This window comes from Cyprinodon tularosa, unplaced genomic scaffold (assembly GCF_016077235.1).
Source record: "Cyprinodon tularosa strain WSP-4 unplaced genomic scaffold, ASM1607723v1 ctg182, whole genome shotgun sequence".
Lineage (NCBI taxonomy): Eukaryota > Metazoa > Chordata > Actinopteri > Cyprinodontiformes > Cyprinodontidae > Cyprinodon > Cyprinodon tularosa.
This window is the reverse complement of record NW_024038624.1, coordinates 51,970-70,893: the sequence shown is the minus strand read 5'-3', so window position 1 is coordinate 70,893 and position 18,924 is coordinate 51,970. Positions and strand designations below refer to the sequence as shown.

The 18,924-nt window shown below is 39.5% G+C and overlaps 1 protein-coding gene across 2 annotated transcripts in view; it reads left to right on the top strand.

The window, feature by feature from the left end:
* Positions 1-18,924, top strand: part of ryk (receptor like tyrosine kinase) — a 79,552-nt gene that overhangs the window by 45,128 nt on the left and 15,500 nt on the right. The window contains exons 8-14 of one of the 2 annotated variants that reach the window (XM_038282387.1): positions 1,101-1,184; positions 5,325-5,450; positions 9,310-9,396; positions 11,604-11,673; positions 14,008-14,140; positions 17,580-17,689; positions 17,785-17,944. In XM_038282387.1, the coding sequence (XP_038138315.1) occupies positions 1,101-1,184; positions 5,325-5,450; positions 9,310-9,396; positions 11,604-11,673; positions 14,008-14,140; positions 17,580-17,689; positions 17,785-17,944 (770 nt within the window). The remainder of the gene's footprint in view (positions 1-1,100; positions 1,185-5,324; positions 5,451-9,309; positions 9,397-11,603; positions 11,674-14,007; positions 14,141-17,579; positions 17,690-17,784; positions 17,945-18,924) is intronic. The other variant, XM_038282388.1, reaches the window with a different exon arrangement.

Sequence of the window (18,924 nt, the reverse complement as noted above, 5' to 3'; positions counted from 1 at the left end):
TTCATGTGTGCAACGTTAGCATGACGTTTTCCTGTAATTATTCTGGAAATGTCGACAGCTTTGCACATGCTTAAAGGATTTAACATGATTGAACAGTAGTGTCCATGTAAACAGATTTTGAATTTCTGATCAGCCAAGGCTTTGATCTGATCAGGGAAATTGTGACTATATAAACGTAGCTAATGATATGACCTAATTCTTGTAATATAATAACTTTATTCTCATAATTCTTATGGTATAGGCACTTTGTTTTTATAAATGAAATCAAGCAATGTTTTAAAACCTAAAGGTAGGTTGAAATATGTCAGCTGTAGCAGTTTGTTCGGGTTAGACTGAAGTTGAACCTTTTGACCCTCGTGAGACTCCATACCAGGTTCTTTAGGATGCTTTAATTAAACGGGGGGAGAGAAGCTGGAAGACGTCAGGATCATATAAACATGGAGACGGTGCTGAGAGGAAACCTGCTGGACGTTTGAATGCCACGTCATATGCTCTTAGGGTTGTGGTTGTGGGTAAAAAAAATAGACTATAAGTTCTGAAGCATCATTTCTGTTGTCCTTGGATTTGTTTATATTTAACCATAAATATTTTTTGCTTTGGATTTATTGGTTTACTTGCTGGTTGACTCTGTTGTTTGATTTTCTTTAACTTTTTTCTTCATTTCCAACCAGTTTTAATGTGTGACTGTAGCAGGGATGTAAAGGGGGAGGGTTACTGTTCAATTAGTTAGTTTAGTTCATCCTAAAGTTTCTGTATTTGTTCTACTCTTGTTGTTATTTTGCATCATTTTGAGAACCAGTTATAAAATGTCAATCATTGATCTGCCATCGCCCTCTTGTGGACACAATCTACATTTCACTGTTTGTGCATTTAGTCCAACCCTCTTTCACTTTCTCTGTCTGTGTCCCCTACCAACGCTTTAACCCACAACTTTATGAAGGATGTTTCTTTGTGAGAGTGAAAGGGCGTCTAAACATAATCTAGATGTGTCCATTTGTCCATCCAGGTGCCGTTTGAATTTGTGTGTGCCATCCTTGTAATTGCTTATCTCTCCCTCTTTCCCCCTCTTTCCACTCCCTGCCTCCCCCTCCTGTCATCAGACAATCACCCTGGCTCTGCTCCCATTCTCCAGCTTGCTGCCTCCTCCTTCCAAAACCCCGGGGCCCCCCCTCATGAAACCAAAAGTAAGTTTGCTAGGAAGAGAAAAAAGAAACACAATGTCTGAGCACACACTTCTTTATTGTCACATTTAACCAGGTCAAAGGCTCCTTCATAGGGTTAAGAACACAGCTTGGCTTGGATAGATAAAATATGTAACCATAGCAACAAACTCTGCAAAGGGTTTAGCTTACTGAAGCAGATTGGAGTCACAATACCATTGATCTGCAGGGATCCTACAAGGATTCAGCCTTTTTTAATTGATTATTGATGTGTTAATATCAAGAAGCTGCATATCTTTACCATTCTAAATACTTAAAAAGCCTTCTGGTCTTATTTAGCAGCAAAAATGTGTTTTGTTAAAGATTTTCCTCAGAAATGGACCCATGTCACATTTTTGTCTCCCTCTGAATTACATTGACAACCTGCTCTGATAAATAGAAGCCAGTTATTTATGACAAAAAGTTTATGATCGGTCCTCAATTGTTTAAATCGGTTATAATGCTACCCCTACAAACCATACTCCTTATCGATCCAGTATTGTATTAGTACCGTAACAGATACTCTTTTTTTTTTTTTATCAAATATGAGGACAAGAAAAAAATAGCACTGACTGAAAGTACATATTGAAAAACTTTTAAAGCAAAACTATAAAAATGCTATTTAAATAATGTATTTTAAATACAAAAGAAAAAACTATATCTCAAATATAAAGTATGTTAATTCCAGGAGAGGGGAATATCAATATTGGGAAGACAGAAAGTGATCAAAATCCCTTAAGATATGTTTAAAACTTTTACCTGACCATAAACTGCATATACGTATACATTTTTATGACATTTAACCTAAAGATGGCAGACAGACCCAGAGGTTGTGTTTATATTATATTGACATCCTGCTGTGTAATCCAGGGAGGAATCTGTTCCAAGCTTTGTTCTGCAGCGTGACTCGTTTTCAAAGGGGAAACCGACACAGTTGTCTTCCTCCGCTGCACTGAGAGGCTAACCTCTGCCACCTGTTGGTGCTTTCAAAGCATAAGGTCCTCAAGCTGCACTCTCTGCTTGCTGAAGACCAAAGACGCAATGGGCGCTTTGTTTTGTTCCCAAAGTCTCAAACAACAAAACAAAAACTTGCTAAATTCGTTGCTAGTTGCTTAAAAATTATTCACTCTTTAAAATGACATTACTACTTAAGTTTTGTTTCTAACCGTCAGAAGCATCTGGTATGACCTGGAGGATTTTTTTTCCCCCACTGACCAGGAAGACCCTGCCTTCACCCTGAGGTTTGCAAAATGCTGCAAACATTTTCCATGCCAGAGCTCCACAGGATGAAACTGAGCAGCTCTGCTGTCCCTCAGTGAGCCTTCCTGTTATCCGTCAGCCGCAGTCTCACACCAGGCTGCAGCAGACATACCCCTGCTGAAAATAGTTTCCTTCCTCTTACATGCGCTTTGATACCACGTTTCTTTCCTCATGACTTCGGTTTTGCAAACCTCACTGAAGCTGAACAATAGCATTAATAACATCCACTCAGCACATTTTGCTCCCTGTGCTGTGATGGGGTACAGAAAAATGTAAGGTTTGAAGTTCTAAAACGTTGGATCCAAACATATGAGAATAACTTTTATTTACATCAAATGTCACTCGGGTCATCATGAACCGGTTTTGCTGGTATCCTTCTGCACCGTCGGTCTGGAATCTCTAGGGACGCACAGCAGTTTCCCTCCAAAGCGCAAGGGGGAGCCTATTGGAGAACTCGTGAGAACTTCACATATTTATCTCTGTCTCTTCCACCTTTGTAAACACTCCTTTGGATCCCGCTCAAGGATCTGGCTGATCTCCCTTCAGGAGTTGGCAGAGGCCTTGGCATCTTTATATAATTTGTCTGAGGCATCGTACAAGTGGTTGTACTTCCACCTTTTGTTGTAGGTGTCCATTGTACTTTGTATTGTTCCTTGTTTTTTAAAAATGGCGCACCCTGGCACCGAACCGAGAAGGACGACCACACAGACAGCCGGAAAGGCGCATACCAAGGACCAATCACAGCTGCTTTTTGCCTTTGCACTTCCGCTTGAGGTCTGCGCAGGTCTGCGACCGTCGGACGCGTAGTCAAGATTTTTTAAGTTGTGCAACAACAGTTGCAGAACCTCTGCGCGGGGGGCGTGGTCGTGCACAGAGACAGATTTGACTGCTGCAGAGGCTATGCATCAGAAGCATAAATTGTCCTTTAGAAAACAATTAGTTAAAGCTGATATGCATTTTTTTTTTTTTTTTTTTTATAAGTGGAAAGAACACAATTGATTAAAAACGGAGTTAAAAAATGAGGACTATCCGTTTGGACAGCTCTTTCTCTGCTATAATCCAATCAACTTTTTATCCAACAGACTAACAATGTTTTTTGGGTTTTTTTCCCAGTACAAAGTGTATTTTTCTCCAAAAGAAAGTGCCTTAAGCGTTGACAGGGCCGATGGAAAGCAGAAATCAGTCTCTGACGTTCTTTATTAGCCGCTTGTTATTGTTTATGCAGCTGCCTTAACTACAACCTCTCTGTTGAGCGTTTAACGTCTAGTGCTCTGATATGTCTCCATGTTTGTTTATTCCTTCCTAAGCCTGGTTTAAGGAGGGGTTCATTTAGTGGCCTGTAGGGGGCAGCCTAAACCTGTTCTGTGTTTATCAAAGTTCATGTTAGTCAGCGGTATCCACTTATCTATGAGTTTAATCAAAAAAAAAAAATCTGTGTCTTTTTAGTATTGAGCCATTTCTTACTATCTGGCTTCATTATTTGAAGTTAAAAATGATATTTCTCAAGTATTTTTTTTTTTTTTTTTGCCATCTTTGGTTTATATTATTTGGTTTATTTTTAGTTGAGTTTTTTATTAAAAATAAATCCTATATTCTATGATTATATCCCTTCCCACTTCCACCATGCTTTATTTTTATGTCTCTGTCCATCTGTCTGTCTGTCTAGATATATTTGATAAAATAGTAATACAGTGTTCTCCAATAATATTATGCATCATTTGCTTTAAAATAAATTATATTTAACTTCTGCAAAAGCACAATCTGGGAGGTTACCTTCATTTAAATTGCAACCAAACATAATTGTAAAACAAGAAAGGAGTGAATTGTTGGAAATAAAATTCCGGATTCCGGATTCAAAAAAATAGATTAACTGATAAAAGCGTAAGCGGAGGTTTTCCTTCCAGCAGAATTACAGCCCCAAACATGCAACTGAAATCTCAGTATCTGGATGTTCTAAGCTTTTACTGCCCTGCTGTAAAACTGCTGTTAGAAATAAAAAATAAAGTTTCTACATGGAAGGCTGATAACAAAAACGTACACTTTTTTATGTTTTGTTTTCACCTCAAAATTATACTGCAGCATGTAGAGCCGTCCCCTTCCCATACTGATAGTAATAATTCGGTCGGATATAAGAGAAAAAGTGAATATCGGAATACATCTAAAATAAATCGAAAATTAAAAAGCTCATAGAAATACTTTGCTTCTATTCCCTTTTTTTTTTTTAAGATTATGAAGCTCTTTGAATAAGAAATGGGTGAGTTTTTCTCACAACTGAATTTAATTATTGGTCTCTGTTTGATTAATGTCACTTGATCAAACCTTTTCTATCGTTCAACGCTATATAATTAGTAATACAATTCTGTATTACTCAAACTGATATCAGTATCAGTAAATAGCGAAAGGGTTCATATGGGTATTTTATCTTAAATGCAGAAAGTAGTGTTGGGACATCCCTAGTAGCCTGTGTTTGTCTATAATAAAATCCCAATAAAAGACATTGTTTGCTTTATCGTGACAAAATGTAAAAAGCTTCAACTGGTTTGATTGGCTGGTAGTTCAGGGGATAAGAAGACAATATGTCAGCCAACATTTGCCATTTTCTGTTACGTCTCTCCAGTGTGAGGAACTTTGTGGGCCTACAGCTGTTGACAGTTTGGACATGCGAAGATTATGTAATAACAGTGCTGTAATACAGGACTTTGCATGAATTTGTATATATGCAATATGTGTAAGGCACTACACATCATCCTACTCATTCTGTTTCTAGTAATCGCTACAATTTATTTGAAGTGCAGCAGCTGTTTGACTGAACGGGAGAAATTTTGTTTGCATAACATGATATTTTTTCCTTTCTTCCCCTCAAAGGTTACCCATCTCTACGAATAGAGAAGAACGACCTGAGGAGCGTGACGCTAATGGAGGCCAAGGCGAAAGTGAAAGACATCGCCATCTCAAGGGACAGAGTCACCCTGCGAGATGTCTTACAAGAAGGTATCTCACTTTTTTTGAGAGTAGAACTTACTTAGCCTTATCGCAAATATTTTATTTTGTATTGTTTTTTTCTAATAAAACGTTAAGCCTGTTGGTAGGATTTTGGCCGTGTCCCAGTATTCCCAGTATTCGTTCCTCAGTTGCACGCCTTTTGATGCATTCAGGTGCTTGTGTGTCCCATTTCTCCAGAGTGGACATTCCCCCCTTTACACCAGTGTTCATTTCGTCAGCTTTTTTTAAATTTAGTCTTAGTCTTAGTCACAATGACAAAGATCAATTTTATTCTTAGTAAAATTTTAGTCATTTTAGTCATTTTTTGTCATTTTAGTCAATGCTGTAAATAATAGAACTTCTCTTCACACTGTGTTTTTTTAACATATATATCACACTATACAGAATAAAAATTCTTCACACACAGCTTCTCTATTTCTCTATTTTATTTATATAACACTGTGCAGTATTTAACTTCACACACTGATTCTCTTTTTAACATATATCACTCTGTACACATTGAGCCTTTTGTCGGCTTGTTTAATCAAATCCACAAAGTCTTCACCCTCAATGGACCTTGCAGGCAGGCCAGAACCCCCAGTCCACTTTGCCATTGAGTTCTCCAGGACTTTCTGCTCTTTGGCGTCAGGTTTGCACAGTGGGGCCTCCCAACATCTCTGCAACAGATTTCCCTTCCTTCCCCAACCTCTGATTTGGCTGTGGTGTCACTGTGTTAGGAATCTAGTTGGGAGGAAGAAATTTAAACAGTTAATATCCTTTGTATCAGAACATCTTTCTTCTATGACTTTTTTTGAGTTGAGTTCTTTCTAGTTTGGCGTTAGTGTGATGCAGTCTGTGACTTGATTTAAAGTTTTTTTCCAACGGTTCAGCAATCTCATGGCAGTGGGGGGAAAAGATGTTGCAGAATCTGCTGGCCTGCAGTGGATTCTGTGAAGCCTCTTCCCAGAGGGCAGAAAGGAGAACAGTCCATGGTGAGGGTGTGAAGGGTCAGTGATGATGTCGGATAGATGCCATTAATTTAACCAGAATAATGAACAATTGGAGTATTGTAAACCTCAGCTTGGCTCTGCAGTGCTTTAGATTATATTCTGGGTTATTTGATGCCCTCCTGGATGAGTCGTGCTGCCTTAATGGAATAATTTCAGCCTGCTGGACAGGCCTTATAATGTTCACAACTATTCTTAGTTTTATCTAATAGCAAAGGCCTTCAACGGCTTCCTTAATCCTAATTTCTAAAGAACGCTTCGTGCTTATCAATCATTTACCAAGGGCTTCCTTCTCACACAGGGCTAGATTAAATAATCAGGAGTTTTCAGGGCCTTGGAGACAAACCAGCGCTTTCTTGTTAAATTTTTAACCTACTCTATAAGGAGTTTCAATTAAATTATTTATTTCATCCTTCAGAGGCTATAACCAACAAAGACGTTCTCTGTAGTACGTGTCCTTTTAATAACCCCTCTAAGTATTGACATTAGCTGGAAAGCTGTTGTAGCTTTCTGCAGAGGACGAGCGTGCCTCATCAGATCACCGTGGGTGAAAACCTGCCAAGAACGGTATGTTACACACTGAGAGGGGGGACTTTGACGTTTATGTTTCCAAACATCTTTCCTCAGCTTGGTTTTAGCCCAATAACAGCTGTTTATTGCTTCAGCTCTATCAGGACGACCTCCTCGCAGCCGCTCCTTTCATGGTGTCGCTATGCTTCCCTTTCTGTCGGTTTTGCCCACACTGGGCATGTATACAACACAATCCATCAGTAGACTGTGGGTGTTTTTTGCCTTGTATGTTTTTTTAGTGATCATGTCTAAGATGTAATGTGAGAAATATGCAGTGTGTATTTTACAGTGGCTTTGAATTCAGAAATTCCTGGATATGCTTATGTTTCCCAGAAATGTCTTCATTTAGTGTCAATATTTGCATTTTCAAATAAGTATATTAGCACCGTGTTTAATAAATTCACATCTAACTGTGTGACGCCTTCCTTATAGACTCTAAGTGGTTCTGGAATATTTCAGGTTTGATAAAACTTTCCACTGATGCTGAAATTGTTAGAACCTTATGCTGTTTATTAGAGCTGCAACTAACAATTATTTTGCAAATTGAGTAATTTGTTAATTTTCTTTTTTTTATATAATCTGTTAATAATCTCTTAGCCAAAAGTTCCTTAAAGTAGACTAGTAACAAAATTAAACCAGGTGACAGAAAAAACTTTTACAGTACTACTTTTCAGTAGTTCTAGATAGAGCATATTGACAAACAAAAAATATTTTGTTAAATCTTAAATGCAAAATGTTTATCTATTTTTTTTTTTTCTTTTCTTACAATTTTGATATACTTACTGCACTAAGTGGGTTCCTCTGTCAGCTAAAGCTTTATGTTCAGAGTCTCTATACTCCAGTTAACGATTAATTGATTGCTAAATTTGTTGATGATTATTTCAATAATCAATTAATCATGATTAATCAGATTAATTGTTTCAGTCCTGCTGTTTAAACATTGAAGAAATAAATGACATTAGTTGTCTTTGCAAGTGACATGATGCCAGCAGTGAGATCGCTTCGCAGATGCAGACATGTTACCCAGGGAAACATTGATGGTGAAGCTAACGGTGATACCTGAGGCATCCGATGAGGCATTCTGTTTCGTCTACAAAGACTAAAGAAGGCTTCAAAATAAAAAAAAATAAAAAATTGGAGTCGTCAATTGGGTCTGTGCAGCGGCGTTAACCGATTATCGCAAAGAAAGACCATACTAATGCAACTATAAGTTACAACATGTATCGTTATGGAAAATGAAGCAGCTCCAAATAGTACCCTTTAGTTTTAACCTCCAAATCCTTACAAATGTGGCACCATTTAAAGGAAAACAAAAGCGCTGAGAGTCACTGCTAAGAAGCAACGAACAAATAAAAACTTCCTTAAAGAATTTCCTTACCTTTGTTATTCTTAAATCCAGATGGTAACCTTTCTATAGCTGCTTCTTGCTGATCTCTCCACAGGTGTCACTTTGCTCTGCTCACACAGCACATTTCACAGGTATAGATATAAAAAGTTTTAATTTCTGTTCTATCATATAAAAACCACAAGCTTCATTAATTATCCTGTATCATACGCAGGCTGCCATACTTTAGATTCATATTTGTTAAAATAAACAAAAAGGAAAAGGGTTCAATGTTTCATTTTTCTTTACTGTTATTTTTTTTCTCCTTTGTGTTTGTCTAATGAATGAAATCCTTCTAAAATACCTGAATGTTTGAGACCCTTATGTGACATAATGTAGGATGATTTTATTTTTTGTATGCACTATGAAAGGCTAAATGCATGGCATACAAGGTTCTGTTTCACTGAGGTTTAGTGAGTGTGGAGTTCAGGAGCCTGCAGGTCCAGACAGGCTTGATGAAGAGGGTAAAGAGGGGAGGGAGACACTTCAACCCTAACCCTGTTCTTAAGCTCCATCTACTTTCCTGTTGAAACGAAGGCTCAGTTTGCCCTGGAGCTCCCATTTGTTTTCCAAGTTTATCTAGATAGTTTATGTTCTATAATGGCATTTTACCTCCGAAATGTCCCTAAGGCGGTGTTGTATCAACATTAAGATAATCAACACATCTCTGAGTCCTCCTAAGTGATGAAAGGTCGGCTGAGCTGCTCTTTTTAGAGACGTTTTCAACAGAAGCCAAAGCTGCCTAAATCCCTCTAAAGAGACAAAGTGTTTTAGTCAGAGACACGTCCACTTCTGTCCACAGATCAGCCTGGCGTGGCAGGTAGTGGGCCAGATGACCTTTCAGTGGATAAATGAGACGCCTCATGTGCCCCCCCTCAGTTAAAACCTATGGTTTTGTCTCCATCAGGCACATTTGGCCGCATCTTCCATGGAGTGCTGCTAGATGAGAAGGACCCTACCAAGGAGAAACAAGTCTTTGTAAAGACGGTGAAAGGTATGTGCTGACAGCTATAGTTTGTCCAATTAAGTCAAATATGTTATAGTGCCACTGACCTATTCTTTATGTTCTTTAAGCAAAGACGCATCATTACTTCCAGCGTTTTTTGTCTATATTTTCACGTAAAATAGAATTATACTGCCCCCTCTGTATAAAAATATCTAATTCCACTGGAAGTGAATTTTGTTTATGGAATATTAAAGGGGAATTTCGTTTTTTTTTTTTACGTTTGGCCCTTGATTTTACGTTATTATATCATGTTCTACTCACCCATATATGTTTTTTGTCATTTGGAACCGTTCTGAAGATATTCCGTCATCCGCGCCCCGGATGGGATTTTTTATTTTTTCCCCCAAAAAAAAAAAAAAAAAACTTTTTTTAACCAATGTACATTACACCAGGTGGCTACACTCTACCTCTTATATATTCGGCGAGCTAATCTGAATCGTTCAATTCCATTTCGAGAGCGAGATCATCTCTGGTAGTAGCACTAGACATCTTCCAGGCATGTGGTAAAATTAACAGCAGTTCAACGGATAGGATGAAGGAATGGTAGCCGGCGCACGCGGATGACGTCATCCACACGCCGCTTCGTTTTTAAAAGATATAAATATAAAAAATATAACCGTGGATGTCTGGGTAACAGTGATTTGCCTACATGTTATGAATGCTGGCGTACCGTAAAGAATAAATTATGAACAGTTCAGTTTGTGCCTTCAAGTTGTTTGCTCATAGGAAGACATTACGGAATATCTTCAGAACGGTTCCAAATTACACAAAACTCATATGGGTGAGTAGAACATGATGTAATAACGTAATATCAAGGGCCAAATGTAAAAAAAAAAACGGCATTCCCCTTTAAGGCTTCACTGTGATTGGACGAAGGACGGAAATCATTTAATCTCTGGTTCCTCTGGATGCACACCGTTTCTTCAGTGCTGTTAGCGGAGGTCAATCATCGGGAAACACTGTCCTCTCTAAAACATAGTGGTGGCAGCATCATGATGTGGGGATAGTTGTGTTCACTAGGAACAGCGAAACTTTACATGGGAAAGTAGATACTTAATACAGCAGAAAGCTGCTGCCGTCTTCTGGCGTCTTTCATCATGACAGTGAAGGTCAGCCGAACTACTCTGTTTGATATGCAGAAGCTTTTAGGGTTGACTTTTGTCCATCAGGGTGCTTGTTGTGATTTTCATTGATAGCGGTCAGAATGGCGCTAATTTTCAAACGGGCAGTTATATTTTAGCATAGATATATTTTAATCAGCATTTTTGCACGTACATAAGAAATAAATTATTGATTGCTATGATTCAACTTAAAAAAAAGGCATCAGAGCTTTATAGCTGCCATTCATTTACCCAAAATCACAAACACAAGGTTTAGCTCAGGTAAAAGAGGTCTGCAGAGCTTTAGATTAACGCCCTCCTGGATGAGCCGTTGATGCCCTCTTGGAGTTATGTGGTCAGATTGTGCCTGATTTGCAGAAGTGTGGATATTTCAGTCAGCGTTTTTATACATACACTAATGAAATGAAATAATTACTATGAAGCATTTTCCTACAACTGTTTATCTGCACATACCTATTATTTCCTGTTATAAGAAGTCAATGTAAACGCATGCTACTGGAAGTGGAAATGTGTCTTTCCTTATTTTTGGGATCGGCTGTACAACCAGTGGGACAGATTTAATGACCACAGATCAAATGGCTTCAGCAGATGAACATTTATGGTTCCTGTTCCCATAAATAAGCCCACAGAATGACTCAGAAGTCGTTTTCGTGCAGCTGGTTTGCACGAAACTGAAATAGCGACCGTGTGTGCTACGTCCAGTTTAACACCGGCATGTGTTGGCTCTCGCTGCCAGCTTCCCTTTGACCTCTCCTTTCTCTCATGTTTACTCAGAGCGGGGTGGATACCGTTCTATGAACAATATCTTCAATGCCAGTTATGGCTTTGTTAAAAATCTTTGCTTCCGTCTCATATGCCTCGTGGGAAAAGAACAATAGCCGTTTCCATAAGTACCAGATGATTGCAAGGCTGCGGACACTGATTAAAAACTGGCACAGGTCCGTTTTCCTCTGCAGTTTCCCTCTGCAGATGACTGTTGGTAAAGAGGAGATCTGGATGACAGACTGATAAAGAATAAAGAAATTTTTCACTGATCCAAGTCTGTGTTTAAGTCACTTTTATTTTTATTCTCAGATCAAGCCTCAGAGGTGCAGGTGACCATGATGCTGACTGAGAGTTGTAAACTTAGAGGACTGCATCATAGGTAAGTAGAAGCAGTTGGTTGAGGTTTATTGATCTTTCTCAATTGAGGGGGAAAAATAGTGTAAAAAAAAAAGAAACCAATCACATTGACAAGAGTGATGTGTTTGATAGAGGTAGACCAAATTTTTGAGCCGATATTTGCATTATTTTTCTTCCATGGGCACATATGCATATGCACATGTTTAGGCGATACATTGGCACATTTAGGGGCCATGCATTACTGCTCACTTCATATGCTATCCATTGTGAATGTTAAATCATGTCTAAAAATGTCTAATCTCAATCATCTATTACTTTCTAAGCACCTCTTTTTTAGAGAAAGACTCACTAATGACCTTATGAAAGCTACCTAGAGAGGTTAATGTCTTTTTAAAGCAATTTGTATTTGTGTTTTTAAGCAGAAAATATTTTAGGCGGTTGTTTTTTTTTTTTGTAGTAAGTAGTAGATTTCTAACGAACAAGATGCATTGGCTGACATCAGGTGCCAAGCTGAATCTTTTTGATTGTTAATTAGGGGTGGAACGGTTCACAAAATCCACGGTTCGGTTCGATTCACGGTTTCTGGTCACGGTTTTCGGTTCGATTCGGTACATGTTGATTGTTACACCGAAATCCCATAAAAATGTATGGAATTAATGAAAAAATCCCCCAAAAAATAATGGATTGAAATTATTTTAAATGATCCGCAGAAACCCTGGATCATTTCCGTATGTTTTGCTGCTTTGCATTTAATCATCTCGCGCATGCTCTCTACCATCTCCAAGGGACTCAGGGGGGAGCGGACGGGAGCCACAGTGGGGGCTGTAGGCTTTGCTTTGAGCAGGCGGTCTGGAGCGCAGCGGGGCGGAGCGGGGGTTGCTGACGGAGTATGAGGGATTTCGGGGTTAGCATGACATGTTGGTCATGTTGCTGTTAGCATAAACAAAACGTGTTGCACAATGCTCGCACACTGTTGCACTTTTATCCACAACTTTCTTTCCGCCGTCATCGTAGGTCACTCTAAATGCTAAGTGGTCCCATACAGCAGACCTAGAAAGTGCTGCTGGCGCGTCTTCCAACTCCTGTTCTTTCCCAATCGCCATTCCGACACAATTCTCCACAACAACTGATTTTTTTACCTGCTAAGCTGCTTCGCTTCTTCTTCTTCTGGTTTACTACTGGTAGTTGGCTTTGGTTGCAGTACCGCCACCTTCTGCTCTGGAGTGTAAACGCTTCGCCTATGAGAAAAAGGAGCCGCGCATGAACCGAACGAAACACACGCGAACCGAACCGAGACAGTCGAACCGGAGGGTTCTGACGGTTTTCATAAATCGTCCCATCCCTATTGTTAATTATTTAAAAAAATACAGAACAGCTGAAATTTGAAATTTCTCTTTAAAAACAATATGAAAACATCCAACTTTAATTCAAAAAGTTGCAACAGAATTAACCAAAGGTCTTCGAGCCAACAGTGTTTGAAGACTAGGAGCATTAAGTCGAGCACAGTTGAGGAAGAATGATGATATGGGCTCATTTGATGCAAGATGGCAGGTATCAATTAGAGGGCATCTATCTGAGTGCCAGGGATTGGCAACATCAGACAGTCCTGTCCATACATCAGCCTGATAAAATCCTTTGGCTCGATCTTAAGAGATCAGCGCATGAATTCATATCCTCAATTCTTGTAGAACAGAAGCAAAGTTATAAAGAAGGGGCAACCTGAAGTAGGTGTTTCTGCATAGACTATCGTGACAACTTTCTTGAAGAAAGATTAATAAACAAGGCTGGGGGAAAAAAAGACATCTCAGAGAATTTGTAGACTTGTGGTTACTGTCTGCAATAAGCACAAAAAAAATAAACTATTATAACTCCCAACAGCAGTAAAACTAGAGTTTTAATATCAACCAGAACATTTTGTTTTCTAGCATTTTCCCTCCTTTGGTCAGCTTTGTTTCAAAACCGCTGGAGAAACAACAGCTTCTACACGCCGCACCCTCTTGTTGGGGTTAGAAGAGTTTGGATTGTTCACCTTTTCCTCACACTTTGCCAGAATGTACAGTATGTTAATGAAAATAAAAAAGCTGCAAAACATAAATGCTAAAGTTGCACGTGCAGCTTTTCTTTCTTAATTAGCCTCATGAGGTGCTCCTTTTTTGTGTTTTTACTTCAAAATGGTGACTATGTGCTTCCTGCTAATAATGTGGTCGGCACATTCAGAAATTCAACAAACACTTCCTCCTGAATGCTTTGAGATGACCTCAGCGGGTGACGTGCTTTTCAACCGCAGCTCCTACACAAACAGTAAATCTGCTGAGTTATTCGCTGACCCCGTTTCCCTGCCTCTGCCTTTCTCTAGAAACCTGCTGCCCATTTGTCAAGTGTGCATAGAGGAGGGAGAGAAGCCCATGGTGCTGCTGCCCTTCATGGCATGGGGCAATCTTAAGCTGTTCCTGCGCCAGTGCAAGCTAGCCGAGGCTAACAACCCTCAGGTGAGGCTGTGAGCTGTGGATAAAGTGCTCAAGTAAAAACAAGTCATGCGTGGTGCTGCAGTGAGGCATTTAACAACCATATTAGAATAAAGCTCCTCAATTAGAAAACATCTCAGATTCCATATTTGTGTCAAAGAAAAGTGGTTTGTGTTTCAGCAGCAATCCCCAGATAAATAGCACCTACAGTAACTACTGTTCACACCGTTTATCACACAGACTGTTTATACAGCCATAAAGCCTGTCCTCGGGGCGAAGATTTTTACTGTTTGTAAAGACAATCAGACTTTTGTACAGTGAAACCTGCAAGGCTTTGATCTGGTTAGCTAAGGTTCAGCCCGGATCCGACCGCTCAATCAACTCCATGATAGTGATTAGGCAAACGTTTCACAAGCACAAGACGAAGCTTGCCATCTGTTTGCATGAATCAAAAGCTCTTTGTGAGGTTTCAGGTAAGAACATATGTGACCTCTCCTTTCATTTTGTGCTTTTGGCTCGCTGGGAGACAGATACATTGGGGAGGGTTTAATGTCAACATAAATTATGGAGCTAGAAATCTGCAGTAGATTGTTTTGCAATGTTAAGACTGAGTGATCACTTATAGATGAAACAAAGACTTTTTAATTCCACAGTGGCCTGAAATCACTCTAAACCAGGCCTGCCCGATGTCGGACCTCAAGGGCTGCTGTCCTGCAGGTTTTAAAGGTTTCCCTGCTTCCATATAACTGATTCTGTTGATTGTAGCTCACTAAAAGCCTGTTAATCTAACCTGGCAGTCGCCAGATTGATATGTGTAGAACTGAGTTAAGTTCTACGTTATCAATGTGGGATGGCTGCCGTTCAGTCTGTCCGTGAAAAGGAGGGACATTTAATACAATACTTCGATTGGGTGACATGGTCATCCATGAGAGCTGCCAACGGAGACACGATGATCATAATAGGATTCGCCTGCAGCTTCTTCAGTGTTTTCACATCTAGCAGAGTAAGCTGATAAATCAAACCTTTTCAAAATCCTGTCAGAAAAAAAGGGGCCGACATCTTTCCCATCTACAAATGCACAAAGAGCTTCTCTTTGCTCCTTTTTTAAACTAGAAAATGTCGCTATTTTAGATAAAACTGAGTCAATTGCATTATCAACAGGTGAGTCGTCCAGCATAGCCATGTTTGTATAGCCCCGGCAAGGCCCTTCTGCCTGCCGTCATTCCTACATTTCCCGCCCCAAAAAACCCTGCTGGCATGTCATTGGTTCGACTCGCTGGATGTTATGAGACAGACATATTGGAGGGAATCTTTCAAGATGGATTTGTAGTGAGACTGAAAACTCAGATATCATGACAATCCAGCTTGCAGCGCAAAATAACAGTGGAAATTATTCCAATGCTGATACTTTGAAAAAACTAGTCTATGCATTTACTAGCTAAAGAGCTAAAAGTGGCAACGGACAGAAATCAGCTATCAATGGAAATCTGTGGTGCTGAAGGAGAGAAACCTCTAAAACCTGCAGGACAGCGTTTGTTCCAGGACTTCTGAGTCATTCTGTGGCTCTAAAATGCCAACTTTGGCCAGGCTTTCTCTAAATTTTGTCTAAGATGAGATCAAACAACCTAAATTATTTCTGTCTGCTCAGTCATGGAATCACAAGCTAATTTATAAAACATTTGTTTTTTGTAGTGTAATAAATAAATAAATAACTATTTATAAAAAACGGTGTGCACACATAAAAATTGCTCTTTCGTCTTTAAACAGTTTGAGAAAGCCCCGGTGATGAGGATGGCATGGGTCTACTGGGAATGAGGTCAAATTGGCTGTTGGCTTTGCCAAACTGAAGCATTGAGAGTGAGCAGAGTGACCCCAGTAGTTAAACCATAGATAAGACTTTTAATGTGGAGGATTTTCACCCTCTTTGACAGCGAATGTTGAAGGAGTCTTTGTGCAGCCCAGTCAGCCCTATCAGTTTGGGCTGTTTGCTTCAGGTGCTGCCTTGACTTAGTGATGCCTGAAGCTTCTGCTGCTGCTTCTGCTGAGGTGGTGGAGGACAAAATGTCTCATCATGAAGGTGTATGTCCCAAGTTGGCTGTATTTTACCCAAACAAAGAGTTATGATTAAAGCCTGTGTCAGCATGTAGTTTTAAAAAATAGGAAAATTTCACAGCTATCAAGGCAGAATGGAGATGGTTTTAAGACAAATATGGCAGAACTGAAGAAGCTCACATGGAAAAAAAAAATGCAGAGTAACATTGAAATTGTACTTAATAGACTTCTTGTACTGTTTAAATGAAAAGGGAAAAGGATGTTCGGGTGAGTTAGACTTTAAGGACATCAAAGTAGAACTGAGTCCCTTAGACGATAAATGGACAAAACTAAAAAGATGGTGGACATGACTAATTACATTGGTTCTGTCAGGAGGTAAAATGTTGGTCTCTAGGCAACGGAACCAAACGTCAATCAACCGCGGGAACAATTTACAATGAAACTAGTAGAGCTGTCAAAATGACAGCCGTAGGAAATGGAGGTAAAATTAACCATATTTATTTTTTAGGTTTTATTTTATAAAAAAAAAAAAATGAAAATGAAGGAAATATAGAAACAGAAAAAGTCAGTTAACATGACCAACATAAATAAAGTTCTTTCACTTCAAGATCTCAGAACCATCAAAATGACTACCTTGGGAGTTCTAGTGTTAAACATGATTTACTTTTTGTTTCAACACACTCTCTGCTGTCTTCTGATTGGACGTCATTCAGAAAAATCCTATCTGCCTTTCAACATGAGCCGAAGACGAGATTAATTTAATTGTGTTTGATGAAAATATAAACACTCTTGGATATGTGTTGCCATCATAACTCCTACTTAATTTGAAAGCAGTGTCATTTTTCAACACCCACCTAAAAAATGCAACTTATGCAACTTCTCTGAAACATCAGAACTAGAAAAAGGAAAGATTTCAACAGTGTGGTTGGTTTCTGATTAGTGTGAATCAGTGGTGTAAAAGCCTTTCTCACCACTGGTTAAAGTCACTAAAGTGAGATTACTCAGATGGTAATAATTATTTATAATAAATAAATAAATATTTATCTACCTATCCAAGCTTAAAATTGCATCTTTTATGGAAATTTTAAACAAACCTGTGAAATACTATAGTGATCATGTAATGTCGGTTCTAAAGGAAACTGCAAACAGATCACTGATTTTCAAAGCTAACTAAGATATAAACCTGCAGAGTTCATCCTCGCTGTTGATCAAAGTAAATTGTAAAAGCTGTGATAACCAAGATATGGTGATGTTATCTTCTAAAGCCTTTTTTTTACTTGTGCCACTGAGTTTGTTTGAGAGGAAATAAAGTTTGACACAGATGATGTATTTCACCACATTAAAGTCCCATTGGTTTCCCGTCTCCCTCTCAGCTCCTCATTGTCGCTGCATTTCTCTCATTTCCTTTCAGGCAATCTCTCAGCAGGACCTGGTTTACATGGCCATCCAGATTGCATGTGGAATGAGCTACCTGGCTCGCAGGGAGGTCATCCACAAAGACCTCGCTGCTAGGAACTGTGTGTAAGTGCCTCCGGCCTGGCACCAAACGTCCTCACCAACTTATGTTTTGTTCCACTGGGGGTGGGTGTGTGATCTTTGGCTTGTCCTTCTGACAGCATTGACGACAACATGCAGGTGAAGATTACAGACAACGCCCTCGCTCGAGATCTATTTCCGATGGATTACCACTGCCTGGGGGATAACGAGAACCGCCCTGTCCGCTGGATGGCCCTGGAAAGCTTGCTCAACAACGACTTCTCCAGCGCCAGCGATGTGGTAAGAAACCCAGCGGCAGGTGAAGAGCTTCCCGTCCCTCAGCTTAGCTTGTTTTCAGCCTGACGCCCCAAAGGTCATCCAGCAGACAGTACCAATTGTGTTCTGGGCATTCTTTGATAGTTGCTCATGGCTTCAAAGGGAAGGGGAGGTGAAGAACAGACCACCGTGGATTACTGGTTCTGCCCTCCTATCTGTCTAAAGATAGCAAGTTGGAGGTTTTACTTACGGATCCTCAGAGACGTTTGCCTCTGTCGCTCAGCATTCCTCTTATGGTCATGCTGCTCCATACCTCTCATGGTTTATAGAGGCCCATCGTCACCAAGCAGCTTAGCTTCCTGGAAAGTCCCGACAAGTCCCTCTGCATCACTGTTCCTCATATAAATACTCCATACCTTTAACCTTGCCTTTTCCCACACTACATTTGAAGATGGATGTGATGAGAGAGTTACTGTCGCACTGTTGATAACTTGCTGGAAATGTTAGCAGTGGCTTTAAGCTCGGATGTTTCCTGTTCATCATCTTCCTGCTCTCCCACTGTGACTCCTGATGTTTGAAGAGCTTTCCTGTCCAGCCACAGTCCGAAGAGAAAGCTGAACTCACCTTTATTCTCCAAGTTTAATGTTTAAATGTTACTCTCTAGATCTCTGGTTTCTGCCATGTCTTCTGGAGCTCTAATCAACAGAATCCCCAGCATTGTTTCCTTACCTTCATGCCGTCTACCATTATGTGTACAAGAATGATTATTTTGCTAACCAATTCGTCTGTCGGTTCTTTTTTTTTTTTTATTGATTTTTGAAAATCAGATCGCAAAAGTTGACTTAAAGAATTTAAACAGAATTTAAACTAATCTTCACTGCAAAAACAGTTTATATTAAATGCTAAAATTATATAAATAAATGAATATATATGTATTCACAATTTTGTAATAATTATTGCTCTGCTGCTGTCGCTCTTTCAGCTAATTGCATGTGATAGAATCT